The following is a 21,171-nucleotide window of genomic DNA, read 5'->3' on the forward strand; positions in this document are numbered from 1 at the left end:
AAAATTTAAAAAAAAAAAGCTTCTGGGGCCGGGGAGATGGCTCAGTGCATAGGGTGCTTGTCCGTCTCTCCCTCACTCCTTGGTGTGAGTCTCATCTAACTTGTAAGTCATGTCAGAATCCTCCTCCTCCCTGTCTCCACAGCCAAGGATTCCTAGGCCTGCCCGTTAGGGAGGGGTGTCCCTACAACAAGGGAATAGCCCACAGCCACTGTGCCTGCAGCAGGCATGGGGGAGCTCTGCTGAGGACACAGAGGCTCAAGCCTGCTTTTCACTCATGCACACACCATAGTCACTGGAACATGGCCCCTCTCCCCCAGCGTATCTACTCCCTATGTACCTAATCCCTAGCACCTGTGAATGTGACTGTGGTGCTTTGATAAAGGTGTCCCCCATAAACTTAGGTGCTCTGAATGCTAGGTTCCCAGCTGATGGAGATTTGGGAATTAACGCCTCCTGGAGGCGGTGTATTGTTGGGGGCGGGCTTATGGGTGTTATAGCCAGTTTCCCCTTGCCAGTGTTTGGCACACTCTCCTGTTGCTGCTGTCCGCCTTCTGTTGACCAGGGGGAAGGGGGTGATGTCCATCCTCTGCTCATTCCATCATTTTCCCTGCCATCGTGGAGCCTCCCCCTCGAGCCTGTAAGCCAAAATAAACCTTTTTCCCCACAAGCTGCTCTTGCTTGGGTGATTTCTACAAGCAATGCGAGCCTGACTACAATACTGACCGGATCTGGAAATGGTCTTTGCAGATAGAACTGTGGATCTTGAAGTGAGATCATGCTGGGCTTATGGGCTCTATGTCCAAGGACAGATGTTCGTTCCTACCGTAAGAAAGGACAGAAACTGGGTGTGCTGGCACAAGCCTGTACTCCCAGCTACTCAGGAGGCTGAGGCAGGAACATTGAAAGTTCAAGGGCTGCTTGGGCTACAGAATGAATTCAAGGCCAGCTTGAGCAACTGTCAATAGCCAAGTGAAAGCCGGGTGTGGTGGCGCACGCCTTTAATCCCAGCACTCGGGAGGCAGAGGTAGGGGATCACCGTGAGTTCGAGGCCACCCTGAGACTCCATCATGAATCCCAGGTCAGCTTGGGCTAGAGTGAGACCCTACCTCGAAAAAAAAAAAAAAAAAAAGTCAAGTGGTAGAGTAAGTTGCCTGGTATGTGTGAAACCTAGGTTTAATCACTGCACACACTTACACACACACACACACGAGAAATAAGTCTGAAGTTTGAGAAACCAACAAAGAAGGGAGTTGGCTACATGAAGAGAAAGGCAGAGGGTGGGTGTTTCTGTCATAAGCTGTGGACACCAAGGACTATGGCAGCCCCGAAAGCTGCGAGAAACGCATGGGGTGATTCCCCTTCAGCACCTGCAGAGGAATCCAACCCCAATGAGAATACGCCTGCTGTTTTCAGCTGCTAAATTTGTGACCAATGCACCTTCCATGTCCTTAGCCCTGCTTCACCTTCCCCCAGGCTCCCTGGGAGGCAGAGAGAGGGAGGCTGACTATAGCCTGTGTGAAATGGCTAATTTCCTGCCCACCCCACCCCCATCAGGAGCACCTGATTGTGTCCTAGTTACTAACAGGGACATAGACAATGGTTCAGGGGTGCTCAAACACCAAGCGTTGGGATAGAAAGAGTGGAAGCTTGTTGGTAAAAGGAGACCGATTTTGTCTCCTAAAGGCAGAGGCTTTGTAAAAATAAAATCTAAACTAATCCAGTGCATCCACTTAATTATTTAAGTTATGAGTCAATATTCCTCATTAGCTTCCTATTACAAACCTAGCCACAACAACGAAGAAAATTCCATCACACTGATGGACAAAGAAAGGAGCGCAGACTTCGAGCCAAGGCCAAAACTGATGTTATCTAACGAAAGCAACTTAACCCTTCCCAGACAATAAATCACAGCTACACTCATTGCCAAGATCCAAAGAAAAAAATTTATTTACAATAGAGAGTTGTATTTGAAACATGCATTTTTTTAAACAAACCGGCAAATGCAGATCAAGTTTGCACTCCTTAAGGCAAGAGTCCCTATGAGGCTGTACATATTATGTTCAGTCAGAAGCTGCTCACCCTGGGGATTCGTGGACGAAGGGCAAGGCCAAGGTCAGCAAGTTGTCTTTTATTAGAGAATCAGACAATCTCCCTGATACAGGAACTCCGAGGTCAACTTGCTATGAATTACACTAGGAAAACGCAAACCAATAGCAAGAAATCCTGCTACGTCTCCTCGGTACTGCATACAATCAAATCAACTTCGTTTAGAAAGGAGATCCAGTAGTGCATACGAAACGTGAGAACAGAACCTGTCCGTCGTGGGGCTGAAGGACTCAGTGTGCTGACGGTCATATTGCACGCAACGGTCAAGTCCACGCACGTGGTTCAGAGTTAGCTTTTCCCCATTTTGGCAATGAGTTCATCACAAATCTTGGTGAGTTCTTCTATTTCTTTATTCTGAAAGCGAGACAAGAACAATGGTGCTGAGGTTTGAAATCAAGCCCATCTGAAGGAGCTTGAGATGGGCTTTGGGGGACACCAGAGAGCCGGGTGTGGTGGTGCACGCCTTTAATCCCAGCACTTGGGAGGCAGAGGTAGGAGGATCGCCATGAGTTCGAGGCCACCCTGAGACTACACAGTTAATTCCAGGTCAACCTGGTCCAGAGTGAAACCCTACCTCGAAAGACCAAAACCATTAACAACAACAACAAAAAGAAAAGAATCCACCAGACTCTTGCCCCCACCCACAGTTACCTAAGTAGAAAAACCTCTAGGTAAAAAAAAATAAACATCCTAGCTCTACTTAGGGGGGCCTTGAGCAAGTTATATAAGTACTCTGAACGAAATCATCCTGCATGTGTGGTATGCATGCATGTATGGATGTGTGCAGGCACATGTATAGGAAGACCAGAGGACAAGTTCATATATCATATTCAGGAACACGGTTCATTTTTAAACACTGGGCCCCTCACTGGCTTGGAGCTCACTGGTTAGGCTAGACTGGCTGCCAGCGGGCCTCAGGGATCCACCTATATCCGCCTCCCCTACAAAGTCTCCTTGAGCCAAAAAATACATATTGGTACTTCAGGCTACTGGGCTCTGACGATCAGCCAGGGGAATCCCAAGGGTCCTAATGAACTTGACCTAGGGGGGGTATGGTGGAGCATGTCTGGAGCCACACCTAGGGAGGGAGGGAGCCTGGCCCCGGACTCACTGGCCCAGCACTCATGGGGTCTCTTGCACCGAAGGAGGGCCTCACTGGGACACCCAGGGAGCAGTGCCCACGGCAGCTGAGCACCAGACTACTGACCTGAGTGACCTCAGGAGCCACCCCCCAGCCCTGATCATGGACCTATGGGATATATTGGGTCACGTGGCCCTGAATCTACCTATCTTCTGCCAGGAGCCTAGTGGGGACCCCGCTCACTCTCTACACAGCATGCCGTGTCATCGGTGCTTTGCAGGGATCTGAAAACATGAGTCGCTGCTGGAAAGGAATGAAAGACGGAAATTATCACCCATGCAAGCTGCTATCCTGGAAAGGCAGAAAGGGGAAGTGGGACTAACAGAGGGGCCAGAGCCCATGCGCAGGAAGCACGAAGCTGACTCTACCCTGGAGCGCCTCATGCGATGGAGGCGGAAGCCTGGAGAGCCCCCCACCCAGAGGCCCCGGCCCCCCCTTACCTTCTGCTCCAGTGTTCGTTCCAGGGCGTCCACTCGCAGCTGCTCCTTCCGCAGGCTGGCCTGGTAGGCGGCCTGTTCCTGCTGGGCCTTGCCTCGAACCTGGGCAATCTCAGCATTGGCCCTGTGGAAAGAGAGGGCTCAGAAATTAACCACCCTTGGCTATAGGTGACCACAGGTCACCAGGGACCCGCTCATCAGCCCCAGGTCACCGGGGGGACGGAGCTGTCTCAGTGGCCTGCACTCGCTGAAACGCTGGCTGTTGTGAGGAAGGTCTGGAACTGTGACAGTGACAACAGTAGCAGCTGCCTGTCTTAAGTGCAAAGGCGTCATCCGTCTCACTCTGACTGTAACTCCCTCCCTCTGCCCTCCTTCCTTCCAACTCTGGGCAGGGAGAGGGGTCTTGCTCCGGACCCACCACCTATAGCCTGAGTATAGCCTAAGTCCCCAGAACCTGCAACTCCAGCCACCACCCTGGAGGGGCCTTGGGCACCCTGGGCATTGGATGCTAATTCAGTGTGACCTTAGCAGGAGTGAGAGAGCCGCTCTTTTCAAGACGACATCAGGCGGTTGCGAGCGCCCCTGGCCTAGCGGGAGGGGGCTGCGTTACCTGTCCAGCTTCTCCTCCGCGTGCACTTTCAGAGCCTGGTACCTCTGCTCCTCTTTCTTCACTCGGGACAGATACTCCTGCGCACACTTCTTCAGCACCTCTTCATTCTGCAGTCACAGAGGCCAGGAGTCAGCCGCGAGGCACGCCACGAGCCCTACAAGGGCTCCAGTGTAGCTGAACCCCACACGGGCAAGCCTGAGTTGGTAGCCCTGGAAGAGCTCCTCTGCACGCTGGTTCAAGACGGGTCTTCCAGGAACCCCGTCCCCATCCCTGTGACCCCCGCGGGCCTTCCCAAACCGCTGCCGCCTCCGCACCCAGGCCCTGCCGCCGCTCTGCTGAGGATGCAGACACACCTTGCGGAAGCCTTCCAGAACCTCCTTCATCTTCTCATATCTCCTGAAGAGATCAGCCAGGGACTTCTCCACGGAGTTCAGGTCAGCCAGGGCCTGCTCCTTCTCCAGGACCAGCTGCTGCACGGTTTGGTGGGAGACTGACTTCTCTCTCTGCTCGTCCTCTGGTGGGAGAGACAGGAGCCACACAATGGAAACCACCAGCACACACACATCTCAAGTCCCAACTGAGTCACCCTCTCCCCGGAGGCCTCCCGGCCCACACGGTCTCTAAAGGGACAAAAATCCATGGACTCAGGAGCACAGACCCAGGCTTGTGAAATGTCTACCCGAGGTGGACACTGGTCATCATTCTTCAATCTGATCAGTGCACAGCCCCTTACAAACCTATGCTGGAGACTGCAAAGGGCCAATTTTTCCCCACAATCAGCGGATCCTCCAGGTTAGAAAGAACACATCATGACATATCTTATGGAGGCATATTAAAGGGCGTGGTGGCCTGGCTCCGGGGGTGTCTGCTCCTAGTGTTATTAAGTCAGACGAAGGATCACTAGGAAAGGAAAAGGCGTCTTCATCCTTAAACACCGCAGAAACGCAGAGCCCTGGAACTACACTTCATAGTAACACTAAAATACAGTACAGGCAAAACACAGTCCTGGCTACAAAGTGTTTGCCTCTGAGGCAGAGGAACTCAATTTGGGTCCAAGTCACGGTGTGGGAGCTGGTTTGAGGAATGGCTCTGCCCTCTGGCCTACATCTCCAGCAATCAGGCTTCCCACACTATACACCCAGCCTAAATTTCTCTGCATTATGGGACAGGGCCTCAGTGACACATGAACACAAATAGCTGCCAGCCTGTCTGGAGTGAGAGACCCTTTGTTCTCCTGGTGATAACAGAGTGGGTGAAAGGATGAGACCCTACTCAGAGCTCCCGGCAGGCAGGTGGGGGTGGGGGGGGGGAGAAAACAGCCAGGTTACCTGGGAAGGGGCTGTGTCTACTGCCCTGGACTGGCCCAGAGCTGGCTGCCATGGGGAAGAGAACATCTGGAACTATCACAGGGACAGCCACAGCAGCTGCCCACCTGAAGTGCACAATAGACAATCTCATCTCCCTCTGACCACTCCCCTCCGGCCGCCCAGGGCCTCCTCCTACACCGAGAATAAACCCCATCCTCCACACGCCCACCTACTCACTCCAGCTCTGATGCTCTCAATTCTCCGGGAAGCTCCTGCGCCAGGGGCTCAGAGGATCCCCCCTCGAGCTTCCCACGCCTCCCCATCGGCTCAGATCTCTGCTCCCTCGTAATCTCTTTCCTGCTCCCTAGTTCTTACATCAGACACAGGGAAAGAACATGCCCGTATACGCATGTGGGCTTGGGCAAGTTGCAGGCTTTGATCGGGGCACACCCCATCTTTCCCCATCCCCAGGCCTGGGACATAGAGATTCTTGCTGCCATGCCACATCTGTCATATGGTTAATTTTGTTGGCTTGATTAAACTGAGACGTGTCTGGACTAGTGAAGTCCACTTCTGGGTGTATCTGGGAGGGAATCTGCAGAGATTATTAGATCTCGACCGCTCTGACCTAAGGAGTGTGATTGGAAGGTAGGACCTAGTTGGAGAAAGTCAGTCACTGGAGTCTTGTTCTTGGGGGTGACGCCTTGTCCTAGCTTCATGAACCTCTTTTCTTTGCTTCCTGGCTGTCATAATGGAACGTCTCTGCCCCACCACGCACTCCCTCCCTGTCATGACAGACTAAAACTACAAACCAAAATCAACGTTGCCCCCTCCTCCGCGGCTTCGTCAGGTGTTTGCGCACAGCAGTGAGAAGAGCGAGTCACACAGTTCCCAAAGTGACAAGGACACACGCCTCGAGGGCAGGCGATGGACTGTGTCTTGATCGCTGTTCTGCCCCAGGCACACAAAGCACCTCCGTACAAGTGATGTGTCCACTCAACGCACCCAGGGCCAGAGCCCGGGAGGCCTCACAAAGGCCCACATGAGGCTGTCTTGTCCCCATTTTATACAAAGGGGAAAAGGAAGATTTGCAAAGCTAGGTTATTTGTTCCCCAAGGAAGCAGCCCAGCCCAGGCCAGTCCTGGACCCAAAGCCACAGTCACACCCCATCTACCCAGGGCCCCACGTGACAGACGTGGAAGGACCCGTGGGAGTTGGCCTTGGGTCCTTTTCCCTTTGGTTTCTAACAGATCAGCATCTTGCCCTATCTTGAGTTAGACATATTCTTTTTGTGTGCATAGGGCTGGGTATTAAAGCATTCGCGTGTGAGTGTGGGTAAATGTGTGCAGGTCAAGGACAACCTCGGGTGTCAGCACCCATCTTCACCTTGAGGCAGGGTCTCTTGTTCACCAGGGAGTACACACCGGCCTTGAGAGCCCACAAGCTTCCAGGATTTCTCAGTCTCCAAACTCCCTAAGTGTTCTGGGATTACAGACACATACCACCATGCCCAGCTTTGTGTGGGCTATGGGGACCCAAACCCAGGTCCTCATGCTTGTGTGGCAAGGGCTCTTTACTCACCAGTCATCTCCCTGGGACACAGTCTTGCTATGTGGCATGGGGGTGGGGGTAGGGACATCCTAAATTTTAGTTCCCAGCCTGATATAAAAACTTGTTCAAAAGTCCTGACCTTTTTTTGTGTGGCCCCAAGACCTCATTTCCAAATCAAGAGTTCTCAGATATGAGCAGTCAAGTAGCTGGAGGGCTGTGCAGACAGACTACATAAACGACCCTGCTTTCTGACTCCAGGTCAAGGTGGAGCTGGGGATCTGCATGAGTAACAAGCTCCCCGGAAGTGCAGATGCTGTTAGCCCAGGGTCCTTCCTGGCTACTGGCTGGTGGGGGGATGCCTGATGTCCCTCCAGCCAGTTTGTGTTCCCAGAGCCCTTAATAGCACTCTCTCTCAGCAGCCAGGAGGCCCCATGACAGTAACTCCAAAAATACAAAGCTCTTGGTGTCCAGGAAGAGCCTGGTATCGATGAGCCACTCTCAAGAGCATCACTGTTCACAGGAACTTTGGATGCCACCACTGACTCTGGGAGAGAGTGTGTTGCAGTGACTTGTGAAGGATGGGTATTTTTTTTAATTGAATTTATCTGTATCCTTGTGTGTGAGTGTGTGTACACATGCCTCACAGCAAGCGTGTGGAGGCAGGAGGACAACTTTGGGTTCTAGCCTCACCTCGTTGAAAGCAGTTTCTCTCGATCTTGCTTTGTGCTGTTCTTTGCTGTGCAACTCTCCTGGGCTGGAGGGATGGCTTAGCAGGTAAGGTGCTTGCCTGCAAAGCCTAAGGACCCAGGTTCAATTCTCCAGGGCCCATGTAAGCTAGATGTACAAGGTGTGGCTCATGTGTCTGGAGTTTGTATGCAGTGGCTAGAGGCCCTGACGTGCCTATTCTTGCTCTCTCCCTGGCCCCCTCTGCCCCCTCCCAGTTCTCAAATAAAAATAAACAAATAAATGCTCCTATCTCCACCTCCCATCTCCCAGTCAGAGAGCAGGGCCACCATGACGTCATGTGGGGGTCTGAGGATGGAACATGGGTACTAGGGTTCGAGCAGGGTGGCCTATCTGCACTGAGCTACCTTCCCAGCCCCCAGGGCTTTTAAACATCGTGAACAGAATTGCCAGCAATCTTATTACACCTCAACTCCTAAAAGAAAGGCATTTCCTTGATTCACCGGAGGTCAAATGCCTGTTTTATTCCTTGAATTTTAGCTGTTTCCTTTATTCCCAGTTTGCCTTATAATGCACACTCAGGGCTGATTTGTGGTCACGTATACATTTCACCAGGAAGACTAAAGGCGTCATTTATCAGATGAAGTCCATCTGATTTCCTGAGTCTAAGACGTTGTCAGCCTCGGGTTTCCTTTCATCCCTTTTAAAAATAGAACCACTCATTTCTCAAGAGAGAGAGAGAGGTGACGAGATGGCGTCACGAATCTTTATATACAGCCAGCGTGATTAGGTTCTTAAAGTCAGGAAGTCAGCCTTGGCCACCAGAGCTGGACTCTTAACAGAACAATGCCCCTGATGGATTTTCTGGGGTTTGCAGGCAAAACACTGTTGAAATGATGTGGGGAAAGCAGCAAGAACCCAAAGTCAAAAATAACAAAACCAGAAAAAACACAAACAAAAAAAACAAAACCACAAACGAGGGTGGCGATGGGCAGGTGTCACACGGGGAACAGCGGTTACTTACCAGGCTTGCCTGTGTGTTTTGCAAGCAAAGCAGAAAGAAGCAACAGAAAATGGAAGCAAAACAGAGAAATCAGGGCACTTGTTAAGAAAGCAGAAAAAAAAAACAATTGCAACAACCCGGAAGGCAGAAAGCACGCCGGTCGCTTTGGTTCTAAATCCTAAGTGGCAGTACTGAGTTTAACGTGACCCGTTTTCTTTAGCGATCTGATGAGGAGGGACAGAGACAGGAGGACCATGTCCCATGGGTGCAAAGGCAGGATGGGGGAAGAGCCTGTGAGGGTGGAGTGAACCGGGGCCCACTTCAAAATGCTTTTACATCTATCCCAGTCCTGAGCTGCCAAGTTCTCAGCCTGAGTTTCCCTTCCTGGGTAGGTGCAATGAAAGTAGGAATTAAAATATGGAATCTGGATGAGGCCCGAGGCATGTTCCCACTGTCCGGGTGAGGCATGGGTCCATCGCAGACCCAGTCACACCCGGGCTGTCTACACAAACACAGAGATGTGAAGTGTCCGGTGGTCTCCTGCCGGTCAATGACCCAGCAGAGTGCCCGAAGGATGGACACCACGCACACGCCACCTCAGTGGAGAGAAAAGCTCTGGAAAAGTGTCGACAGAGGTGGGGAAGGAGGCCGTGGAACAGAGGTACACTGTGGGATAAGGTCCCGAGTGACCACGCTGCTCTCAGCTGCGGAGCCTTCAAGGGTCTCAAAGGGTGTTTCATAGATCAGGAAAATGCTTAAAGGGGCCAAGTGTACAAGCTCTTAGAGAGGGACATCGGGTCAAACAGTAGGCGTCCTTGCATGGAAGACGGGAGGGGTGGGGAGAGGACGTAGAAGGGTGCAAGTGGCCATAATCCCTTCTGTTGAGGGCAGAATGAGAAACATACCGATTATCTCAGATTAAAATGTTGCAAGTGGGCTGGAGAGATGGCTTAGCGGTTAAGCGCTTGCCTGTGAAGCCTAAGGACCCCGGTTCGAGGCTCGGTTCCCCAGGTCCCACGTTAGCCAGATGCACAAGGGGGCGCACGCGTCTGGAGTTCGTTTGCAGAGGCTGGAAGCCCTGGCGCGCCCATTCTCTCTCTCCCTCTACCTGTCTTTCTCTCTGTGTCTGTCGCTCTCAAATATATAAATGAAAAAAAAATTAAAAAAAAAATGTTGCAACTGCTCTCCTCTGCAGTTAACCTGTGACGGAAGCACTACCACGGAGCGACCTCTAGGAACTCCGGCTCCCTCCAAGCCCCCCGCTGTTCACCACAAGCAGGCTGGGGGCCGCCTTCTCTCAGGGACTCTAGCTCAGACGCTTCACCTCCATTCCCACAGCTGAACCTGTGTCTCCACCCAGGCTTTCTGATGGAGCCGGGGAGATCTCTGTGACGCGCTGGCATCTCTGAGATGCCAGGAGACCAAAAGTGGCCGTCACTCTAGCTTTGCGTAAGTTCTTCTTCCTGAGGCTTTTCAATTCCAAGGGCTTTAAAGTGTTTATCTCACCCATATTATATTCATAAATTCTTACAGCACAAAATAAATTTCATTCTGATGGGAAGCATACACTGGGAGGCAGAATATGCCTTAGGAGCTCCTTGTGACCCGGCCTGGATTATCATAAACCACAATTAATGCTCCTGTGAGCCTGGGGCAGTTCATTGTTGGCCTCTCTTTGCTCTGAAGGCTACTGTTCGATTTATCTAATCTTGGGTGAGACTAGAGGTAGAGTGTGGCTTATCAATCCAGACAGGGCTCATGTGCTGCCACAGCATCAAGCGGTGACCACGCATCCTTGGAATGAAAAGATTATCATGAACTTAAGCAATTCAGCGGATAACTAAACATGTAAATGAGTATCAATTTCCCCAAGTCATAACATCATTTCTGAATAGTCATCATCATTGTCCAAACTCAGAAGCCAGGTGTGGTGGCGCACGCCTTTAAACCCAGCACTTGTGAGGCAGAGATAGGAGGATTGCTGTGAGTTCGAGGCCACCCTGAGACTACATAGTGAATTCCAGGTCAGCCTGGGCTAGAATGAGACCATGCTTCAAAAAACAAACAAACAAACAAACAAAAACTTGGGCTTGTAAATTCTCCAAGATCAGAAAGAAGGAAAACAAGAAGGCAAGGAGGGAGGGAGGATGAGCTGAGTCTAGCCCGAGGCCTTCTTTCAGGCAGGCCCCAGAACTTGGTCCGCCTGGCTGCTGGGGATCGAGCAGCGCTGGAGTGGGTTAACGAGTCTGCCAGTCACGGGAGGAAAAGGCGGGCAGCAACAGGATGGGTTCTACCACCCTGGCTCTCGACCCCGTGCTAAGACCGAGTGAGGGATTCTAGACTAAGACAGGGTTTACAGGCAAGCCTCCTATGCTCTTCCAGGAGCAAACCCAACTCCCTCACACCGCCCAGGAGCCAACCCCAGTCTTTCCACACAAGGCTGGCCAGTCCCTGGATGAGTCAAATGGTGGCCCGTTTCCCACAGGCAGCCTCGATGTGAGGCACATTCTGGCCAGGTGTCTCCTGGGCAGAGCCTTCCCAGGGGGCTTCCTGCTCTTAGAGGACTCCCGCTCAGCCTCTCCCCTCGTCACCCTCTCCCCAGTATTGGGGCCTGAGCAGCTCAGCGGAGACACCCACCGATCATCTGGGCGATAGTCTTCTCATACTCGGCCACGATTTTCCTGGAAGAAAGGTAAAGACGCGTTGGACCATAACGACAGGATGGCGTTTAATCTCACACCACCCAACTCCACTTCCGAAGCATGACCAACGGACAACAGGAGTCTGGGCCGGGGGCGCCACAGCAGCAGCCAAACCTAACCTCTGATCTTCCCTGTCAGCGCTGAGGTGTGATGCGCCTCCCTCCAAGACCAACCTTCTGGAGGAGATGCAGGGATTTACCTGCACCTGAGGATCACTCTCCTCAAGACGGCCACCTGGTGCTAACAGGTGCCGATCCAGAGCCTCGGGGCAAAGACAACAGAGCCCCGGACTCAGGCAGCCTCTGGGGTGAGAGGTTCAGAGTATGGGGTGCAGGACTTTCTTCAACCCCGACCTTCAATGAAGCTAAGAGGAAGAATGAATGCAGAAGCGTTCTGAAGCAGAAGGCCTCACAGCTGTGAACCTCTATCCCTGGTTTCTCAACTCCGTCCCAAAGGTACCAGGGGCTCACCCCAGGACACAACTGCAACAGGACAGGCAATGTGACGGGAGCCTAGCTGGTTCTTCCTAACACAGAGGCACTTCCGTATTGTCTGTGGTTCAGTGATAGCTCCTGGCATCCCACAATCACAAAATTGCATGTTGGTCCAGAAGGGTGGGGAGGCCACAGGTCTACAAGTGCCTCATTCGCCATATTTTCATCTCCCCCTCACAGGGACCCTAACAGCTGGTGCGCTCACTGTCCCAGTATTGCTGGGGAGGACACTGGATCACAGAATCAGAAACTCTTCCAGGATGCCAGGGCTGGCGTGGCCGAGCAGGGATATGAACTGGGATCAAGCTCTGGAAGCTTCATTCCTAATTCTTACTCTCTATTGCCTTTCAGCCCTCTGAACATACCATTCTACAGATGGCTAAAGTGAGTCCTACTAGGCCCCAGAGGCTGATAGTCATCAAACGACAGCTGGTGACGCCTTGAAATCCTGACATACCAGCTGGTAAACAGCTCTTCCTGGGGCCCCTTGGGCATGTAACATCTCCCTGGGAGGTAAGAGAGTCAGAGGCAGGACTTCCAGCTTTCTCCATATGCCCTGTTCATTTCCACTGGTGTAAAATTTAGAGCCACTTATTCCTACCCCTGCTCCAAAACACAGAAAGACGGGGAAGAAGGTTAAAGAATAACACAGCCGGGGCTGGAGAGATGGCTCAGGGGTTAAGACTCCTGTCTGCAAAACCTAAAGGCCTGGGTTCGATTCCCTAGTATCCGTGTAAAGCCAGATACATAAGGAGGCACGTGCATCTGGGCTTCTTTTGCAGTGGCTAGAGGCCCTGACGTGCCCATTCTTTCTCTGACTCTTTCTTTCATAAATACATTATTTAAAAAAAAAAAAAAAAAAAGGAAGAACACAATTTCAGGGCTTCAGGGTTTGGATGAGGGACAGAACACTGGATGACCCTCCAGGAGTGGTCACAGGAAAGTGGCAAGAGAAAGGAAGAGCTAACAGAAAATTCAGGAAGACACTACAGTAGCCTAGAAAACAGTGGCTGTGGTCCTGCACTTGGTTTGCGTGCTCCTTCAAATGGGAGCTGGGAATGCAGCTGGTTATGAGGGTAAGCATGCCCTGTTACTGTAATCACTGTCTTGCACGGGACATGGGGCTACTGTATTTCTACTACAGTATGTAACCAATGAGAATAAGTCACTCACGTGACATCTGGGCGGGGGAACTGGAGGCTAGTGGAGAGATCGCCACTGTCCATGCATTTAGGTGATAGCACTCTTTAACTCTTTCAGTCTATTTCAGTAATAGTGTGTGATGGCTTATGTTGACCGTGAACTTGACAGGACTGAAAATCGTCTGTGAGGGGTTATCTCCATTAGTTAACTGCAGTGGGAAGACCCACCTAAGTGTAGGTGGCAGCATTTCATGGGCTGTATGTACAGCGGCTGGCCAAGCACCAGCATGCATTGCTCTCTGCTTCTCTACTGTGAGCTGAATGTGAAGAGCTGCCTCAAGCTTCTGCCACCATGCCTCCCCCGTCATGATGACTGGTAACCTGGAATTATGCTGAAATGAACCCTGAAACTGATTTTTATCAGGCATTTGGTCCTAGCAATGAGAAGGTGATTAACACACAGTGATACACTAAAAACATGCTTATAAAAAAACAAGCCTTGCACAATAAAGACAAGAGGACCTCTCTTACGGAAGACCACCTTGCACCACCTGCTGTCAACCCACAGGCCAGCACCCCCCCCCACAACACCCCCAGGCACCAGGAAGGCTGAGTGTTACACTGACCTCATTTCCATCACTTCCCGCCTACTTTCTTCATATTTGTCCCTCCACTCTGAGACCTCTCTCTCTTTGGTGATGACCTAGGACCAAGGTGGAAGGAGGAGAAAGGTGACTTTCAAATGATTGCATTCAGATCTGACCAAATCCCAGAGACCTCAAATAAACATGGGACAAAAAGCTCCCATGCCAAGCCATAATTCCATCCAGAGAACTACCCTGAGCGGTGGGGGGGGGAATCAGGAGACAAGACTTTGGACCACTCGGGAGCAACAGAGGTAAGATGGCTTCCCTTACAAGTCAAACAAGGCCAAGCCATGCCTATTAACACATTAACTAAGGTCAGAACCCACGGTGTGCCACAGTTGCCTGCAGTGTTCAGAGGACTGTGTGTCTCCACAGACATACTGACTGGCGAGTGGCAGCCGTGGATGCGGCCCGTAGGGTCAACAGTGTGGCCCTTCCCAACTCCACAGCCCTCGTACCTCGGCCCTGGCGACCTGCAGTGCGCAGTCCAGGTCCGGCTGCTGGAAGAGAAGGCCCGCGGGCTTCTCCACCTCGGCCGGCCCGATGCGCGAGTACAAGGTGGTTTTGGAGATGGGGACATCGGGCAGGTGGGCAGCTTCTCTCTGGAGAATGGAATTTCATTGAGAGGGAAGGGAGAAAAAGAGAGAGAAGTTAGCATGAATCCTAGGACAAGGCGGACCACACTCATTTGTCTCGTGAACCACACACATCCTCAGGAGAATGGTTTTGAAACAAAGGACATCCAAAGTATGAGAAAATGCAGAGACTCGAGGGTGGGAAAATGCCAGGTCCGGGGGATGGAAAGCCTTCACTGTGTACCTGTGCAGGCAGACAAAAGGGCTGACAAGGGCAGAAGCCTTGGCAACGGGGCCCTGGGAGCCAGGCGCGTCTGGGGCCTGTTTATCACTGCCATTTATCAGATGCCAAGCCGCTCAGTCATGGCACGTGGTGACCAGGGTCACGATCCTGCCGGCTCCACTTCCAAATCGCCCCTGGCTGGGGCTTCCTACTGAACGCTCGTCTACGCTGCCTCGCCCGGAACTCCTGCAGGCCACACCGTTTTGGCAGGAGGGCCACATTTCAACATGGTCGCATCTGGGTAAGCTCTGTTGGGAAGGATGAGATTCGCACAAAACTCGAGACCTACCGTTGCTGTCAACCCTGTCACCAAGAGTTCCCGGATGTAAGAAGCCCGGACAAGCTAGAGTTGCTGGGTGTAAGAGCTATGTTGTCAATAAGTCTTTTATTTAACAGGGAAGTGGAAACCCAGGGTCTGTAACAATATGCACATTTGCTGATCAGGCCTGCAGCAAGTGGTGTGAACCCCCAGGGCCCCCCACCCAACAGAGCCTGGTTTGAGGCCTTTTTGCCTTCTGTGAGGAACAGACAAACTAGCCCAAGGGAGGTGAGTGGGGGGGGCATGGCAATTTTTTTTGTTTTGCACAAAACGCTTGGCAACTTGCAACACAGTCGAGACGCAGTGTTAGGGCACTGTCCCACAGGCACGGCCAGTATCCTCTGCAGCACAACAGAAACAGCACACCAGCCACTCCCAGTCCTATGCATTGACCTCATGGTGCGGTCATGGCTGTCAAGGGGGACTCCACTCCAGTCACAATATGCATTCAACGCTGTGCCGTGCGCTGGCGGGGTCTAATGGGCAGGAAGACAGCTCCGCTCTCGGGAATGATGAGAACAAGTTGAGCAGTAACAGAACACCGCGGTTTGAGGGAAGGGGAAGAAAATGGGGGAATAAAAGGGAGAAGGGGAGGAAGAGGAAAGACAGGAGGGTGAGAAGTGATAGACAGAGGCCAAGGGAAAGGGGGGTGGTCCTGAAGGCCCAGGAGTAGAACAGCTATAATCACAGAAGTCACCCACATGTCACCGCAGTACCAGGGCAAAGGACCTGGAGGAGGGACGCAGCTCAGAAAAGGCCGGTAGAAGCGTAATGGATAGGACTGGAGAGGGCAAGTTAAGAACGATTAGTGTACACATGCAAGGTGCATGCACTCGTTTAGTTGTCCTGGAAGAAAAGCCTGTCACCTGTATCTCACTGCCTGTGCCAGCTCTCAAGACCTTGGGCTCACCCTTCAGTGTTGCCTGGAGTTAGTTCACTGTCTCTGCCTACCCTCAAATGACACCCATATGATCAGCTGTCAAGAACTGGGAGCACACAGCCCCCTAACCCCCCACACCGGGTCAATGACACTCAGACTCCCTCACACATCAGATGAGTCACCACGACCTATCTGGTCCTCCAGACATCCCACCAGCGCACAAGTCAGCAGCCCTTGACAGCAGTCAGACAAGTCCCTCAGAGGAAACGGTGCCCCCCAGTGGCAGGGCAGAGTCTCTGTAGTATAGTTTGCCTCTGCTCTTGGCAAGTGTGGTTTTCAGTTGTTACATGGGAAACTGTAGTGAGAGATCAACACTCAGTGGTTGGGACTCAAAGCTCACAGACACAACATTCTGAAGAAGACCCGAAAAATAAAACGGTTCCTATTGCTTCCACATGTGTTGCTTAAAGAAACTCAGAACAACTGAATTTCGAATTGGAGAGGCCAAGCTCACATGGATCCTTCTGAAGAAAAGAAATGCATTATATCCAAAAGACTCATCACATTTCCTTAGAAGTATGTGCTCAACCATGTTTATTGCTGCTCAATTTATAATAGCTGGGAAATGGAACCAGCCTAGATGTCCATCAACAGATGAGTGGATAATGAAGATGTGGCACATTTATACAATGGAGTTCTACTCAGCGGTAAAGAAAAATGAAGTTATGAAATTTGCGGAAAAATGGATGGACCTGGAAAGGATTATACTAAGTGAGGTAACCCAGACCCAGAAAGCCAAGTGCCACATGTTCTCTCTCATATGTGGATCCTAGCTACAGATGACTGGGCTTCTGCATGAGAATGAAAATACTTAGTAGCAGAGGCCAGTAAGTTAAAAAGGAGACATAAAGTGTAGAGAAAGGAAGAGGGGAGGATACTTAATAGGTTGATATTGTATATATGTAATTACAATGATTGTAATGGGGAGGTAATATGATGGAGAATGGAATTTCAAATGGGAAAGTGTGGGGGTGGGGAGGGAGGGAATTACCATGGGATATATTTTATAATCATGGAAAATGTTAATAAAAATTAAATTTAAAAAAAAAAAACACACAAAAAAAAGAAATGCAGGATGTGAGAGCTGTGGCGTAAAGATACCCCAAAATGAGATATGATAGAGCAGCTCGCTGCAGTTCAAGGGAGAATAATGAAAATGAACATTTAACACACTGTGCAGTGACCAATGAGGAATGATAAATTTATGAGTTGTCTAAAGTCCTTGATAAAAGAAGGAAAAAATGAAAAATAGGTAAAACATGGATGTTTCTGTGTAGATGCAAAGAGGTTCTACTTCCATTACGGTCACGTGGTGTTTTGCAGAAGGGAACACAGGCCTTTTGGACCCACTTAAAATTACTGCCCTTATAAAGTACCTGAGTGCTAACGAAATTCATAGTACCCAGTTCTTTACAACTACAATTGTCTTCAAGTGAAATTAAAAGGTTGGTCTCGGGCTGGGTGGATGGCTTAGCTGTTAAGGCATTTGCCTGCAAAGCCAAAGGACCCAGATCCATTTCCCCAGGACCCACGTTAGCCAGATGCACAAGGGGGTACATGCACCTGGAGTTCGTTTGCAGTGCCTGGAGGCCTTGGTGTGCCCATTCTCTCTCTCTCTCTCCCCCCCACTCTTTTGTTGTCAAACAAATAATAAAAAATATTTAATTTAAAAAATGGTTGGCCTCTCACCAATATATATATTCACTATGGAGTCTCAGGGTGCCCTCAAACTCACAGCAATCCTCCTACCTCTGCCTCCTAAGTGCTGAGATTTAAAGGCGTGCACTACCATGCCCAGCTCTCACCAATATTTTAAGATCAGATATTTTTTAAATCAAGCTTTATTTCTTTCACCTACTCCTAGACCTGCTAATTCAAGGGACCAAAGAAGCCACCAGAATCACAAACTCAGATGTAAGGTGGCTGCAGCCGCCTTCCATACTCCATCCACCCATCACTCGGGTTCTGGATACTGCGGATCCCTCGGGCCATCGTCTTTCTCTCACACCTGCAGCCAGGGTATGGGGTCCTGTCACACGCCCAGGCTTACAGTTATCCTTGTGGCCTTTCTGTGGTGGTTTGACTCAGGTGTCCCCCATAGACTCCTGTGTTCTGAATGCTAGGTTCCCAGCTGGTGGCAATTTGGTAACTGGGGTCTCCTGGAGGCAGTGTGCTGTTGTGGGCGGGCTTAGGGGTTTCATAGCCAGCTTCCTCTTCCCAGTGTTTGGCACACTGTCCTATTGCTGTTGTCAGCCAGGAGGTGATGCCCACCCTCTGCTCATGCCATTTCCCCTGCCATCATGGAGTTTCCCCTCAAGTCTGTAAGCCAAAATAAACCCTTTTCTTCCACAAGCTGCTCTTGGTTGGATGTTTTCTGCCAGCAGTGTGAACCTGACTGCACCCTCCCTCTTGGCAGGCTTTGTCAGGAGGGTACAGTAAGTGTGGTGGTGGTGGGGGCAAGTGCAAATCCAAGGATGGGGGAGGGGTGTGGAGGTGACAACTGGGAGCCAAGAGCAGCCTCAGGCCAGGAAGACCAAGCTAAGGCTGGGCAGATGACTTGGCCACAAGGTACCATCAGGCATTAGAGGGGCCAGATGCTACCCCATCCAAACCTGGCAGCGTGCCACTCCCAAGGCTGGGGGTGGCAAGCCCAGGGGAAGCAGGAGCCCCACACTTCTGCCTCAGCCCACAGAAGGTACCGCTGGACAGCAACTGGCTGTGCCTGTCCCACCGTCACAAAACCCAGTCTTCCAGGGTTTAACACACAGGCTCCGAGCAGTGACTACAGCTTCCCGAACCAGCACACAAGTGGAGGCTCACGATCCAGGCCCCTGTCACTCTCCTTCAGGGTGTTCCCGTGTCTCTCCTTCGGACTCACCATCCCAAATGGTGCCGGGCCAGGTGGTGGTGTGACAGGAAACACAGACACGATGTCAGGCTGTCAACAGTACAGGTCACCCCAAAGCCAGCTCTGGCTCCTGTCAACTCTGAGCACCTGCATGGCCAAGCCTGGACTCTTGGAGGGATCAGGTGTACGGTTCCCACCTGGGTGGGCCCTGCTTCTACCTTGTTCATAAGCTGCCCAGACACATCCTTCCAGCTTCACAGCAAGTGCTCCTCACTGAACGACATCAACAGCTCCAGGGATCACGAACAGTTTGTCACACACAGAACATAAGCCGATGGCTCATGCTTGATACCCCTTGGAAAGCCACAGAGATGGGACCCTGAGGCCCCACCCATCCCGGTTGTGTGGTGACTTCAGGTATTGAGAGGCCCTACTAAGACTCACCCTGTGGGAGACAAGGCAGACTCAGCTCCCCGAGAAGCTGCAGCCCGATGTCCCGCCTCCTTAGGACTTTCCTCCATGTCCACCAGATTCTAACCAAAGACACCGAGACCTTCTCACTTGTAGTTCCTGAGGAGCTGGCTGGACCTCAGGGCATGAAACGCCACAGAACCTTCTCTGGGAAACAACCAGCCTGCTTCTCCATTTCCTACTGATTCTCCCCCCTCAACATGACAGTCTTCACTCTAACTGATTTCCGTTTTATATGAGCCACGGCTTTCGGCCAGGCTTCCTGGAAGATGGCACTGAGGCACCCGCAGCTGAGGTCAGGGCAGGAAAGGAAGAGCAAACTGGACCCACAGCCACCGTTTTCTCTGTCTGTCCTTCACAGAGAGGCTACCAAGCATGCCTATGAGAAAGAAGCCCACAGAGGCCTCCTACATGGCGATGAGGGATAACTCCCAGGCCGGTTAGCCAAAGCAGGAGCATCAAATTTTCCATAGGCCACCACCACGAGGCAGTTTTGTCTGAAAGTGACACAAGTTACTATGCTTCTTCCAGCCCAGGAAGCCCTACAAGATCTCCCCTTCCAGGGCACACTTGTGCTTCAGAGCTCCGCCACACCTGAGCTATGATGGACATAGACAGACAGGGTCCATTAAAGACCTCAGGTCTCTTCCTCACAGGCTAATGAAACTCCTGCCATGTGGCTGTTTTCCCCACCCGTAAATCTGAGGCCTGGCTCTGTTTCCCAAGGAGAGATGCTGGACAGCTCTAACTAGGTAACAAGAGCACCTTCCTTTTATCACACACCTACTAAAGTGCCAAATGTGCCAGGCACAGGGATACCATCTAAATGTGCACTCCTCACAGCAAATGGCAAACTCACTAGGATAAGCCCAATCTCCTGGATGGAAAAAAACAGGCTCAGCAGGGTGTGGTGGCGCACGCCTTCAATCCTGGCACTCGGGAGGCAGAGGTAGGAGGATCACCATGAGTTCGAGGCCACCCTGAGACTACATAGTGAATTCCAGGTCAGCCTGAGCTAGAGTGAGACCCTACCTCAAAAAAAAAAAAAAGAAAAAAAAGGGCTGGCTGGATGGCTTAGCGGTTAAGGTGTTTGCCTGAAAAGCCAAAGGACCCAGGTTCGATTCCCCAGGACACACGTTGGCCAGATGCACAAGGGGGCACACGCGTCTGGAGTTCGTTTGCAGTAGCTGGAGGCCCTGCACACCCATTCACTCTCTCTCTCTCTCCCTCTTTCTCTGTTAAATAAGTAAATAAAGATAAAATATTTTAAAAAACCACGAGGCTCAGAGAGGTTCACTAACTCAAGACTCAAGGCCACAAAACACAAGTGGAGTCCAGACTGGTTTGGCCCAGGGTGAGATGGCGAGTGGGAACGAGGCCACGGCTCATAAACCAGGGCTCACGGGCATCCTGAGGGCAAGACGCCATCTACATGCTGTCATCAAAGTGTTAACAATGACCCTAAGCCTGCAAGCTGGGCAGAAAGATTTCTGCCTTCCCTGTCAACATCACATCCCACCCAAAAAGCAAACAGGAGTTCTCCTAGAACAACAGTACCGCACTACTTCTCTGCACGCGGTCCCAGGCCGCCCTGACACTTACTGGCAGAGGCGAGCAGCTGTGACCGGCGCCGTGTGCCTCGCAGAGCGCCTGCCCGCCCGCGCTTACAGTCTCCCCGTTACCTTGTCTAGAGTATCACTTGATGCCTCGCTTTCGCTTCCTATTTACTACAGAGTCTGAATGAAGTCACATGGAAACTTGGAGAAAAACAGAACGGTTGCCAATTATCTTGGTTCCATATAGAGAGAAAAATGTTATTTTTCAGCCTGGTGAGCCAGTTTGAACAACTGGTCTGCCATCTTGTTCTAAGTCTTCCTCATTCTCCCCAGTGCTCCTATTTGCCTCCACCCA

The 21,171-nt window shown here is 51.4% G+C and overlaps 1 protein-coding gene across 6 annotated transcripts in view; it reads right to left on the reverse strand.

Moving 5' to 3' along the window:
- Positions 1–1,924: 1,924 nt before the first annotated feature.
- Positions 1,925–21,171, reverse strand: part of Tacc2 (transforming acidic coiled-coil containing protein 2) — a 218,070-nt gene continuing 198,823 nt past the window's right edge. For 4 of the 6 annotated variants that reach the window (XM_045153732.1, XM_045154750.1, XM_045155647.1 and 1 more), the window contains 7 exons: positions 14,283–14,426; positions 13,804–13,880; positions 11,477–11,520; positions 4,648–4,808; positions 4,295–4,401; positions 3,688–3,808; positions 1,925–2,460 (listed from right to left, as the gene is read on the reverse strand). In XM_045153732.1, coding sequence (XP_045009667.1) covers positions 2,395–2,460; positions 3,688–3,808; positions 4,295–4,401; positions 4,648–4,808; positions 11,477–11,520; positions 13,804–13,880; positions 14,283–14,426 — 720 coding nt within the window. In that variant the 3' untranslated portion in view covers positions 1,925–2,394. Of the gene's footprint in view, positions 2,461–3,687; positions 3,809–4,294; positions 4,402–4,647; positions 4,809–8,860; positions 8,870–11,476; positions 11,521–13,803; positions 13,881–14,282; positions 14,427–21,171 lie in introns of all 6 variants that reach the window. The other 2 variants (XM_045153246.1, XM_045154169.1) reach the window with 1 other exon arrangement.

Source organism: Jaculus jaculus, chromosome 1 (genome assembly GCF_020740685.1).
Source record: "Jaculus jaculus isolate mJacJac1 chromosome 1, mJacJac1.mat.Y.cur, whole genome shotgun sequence".
NCBI classification, from domain to species: Eukaryota; Metazoa; Chordata; class Mammalia; order Rodentia; family Dipodidae; genus Jaculus; species Jaculus jaculus.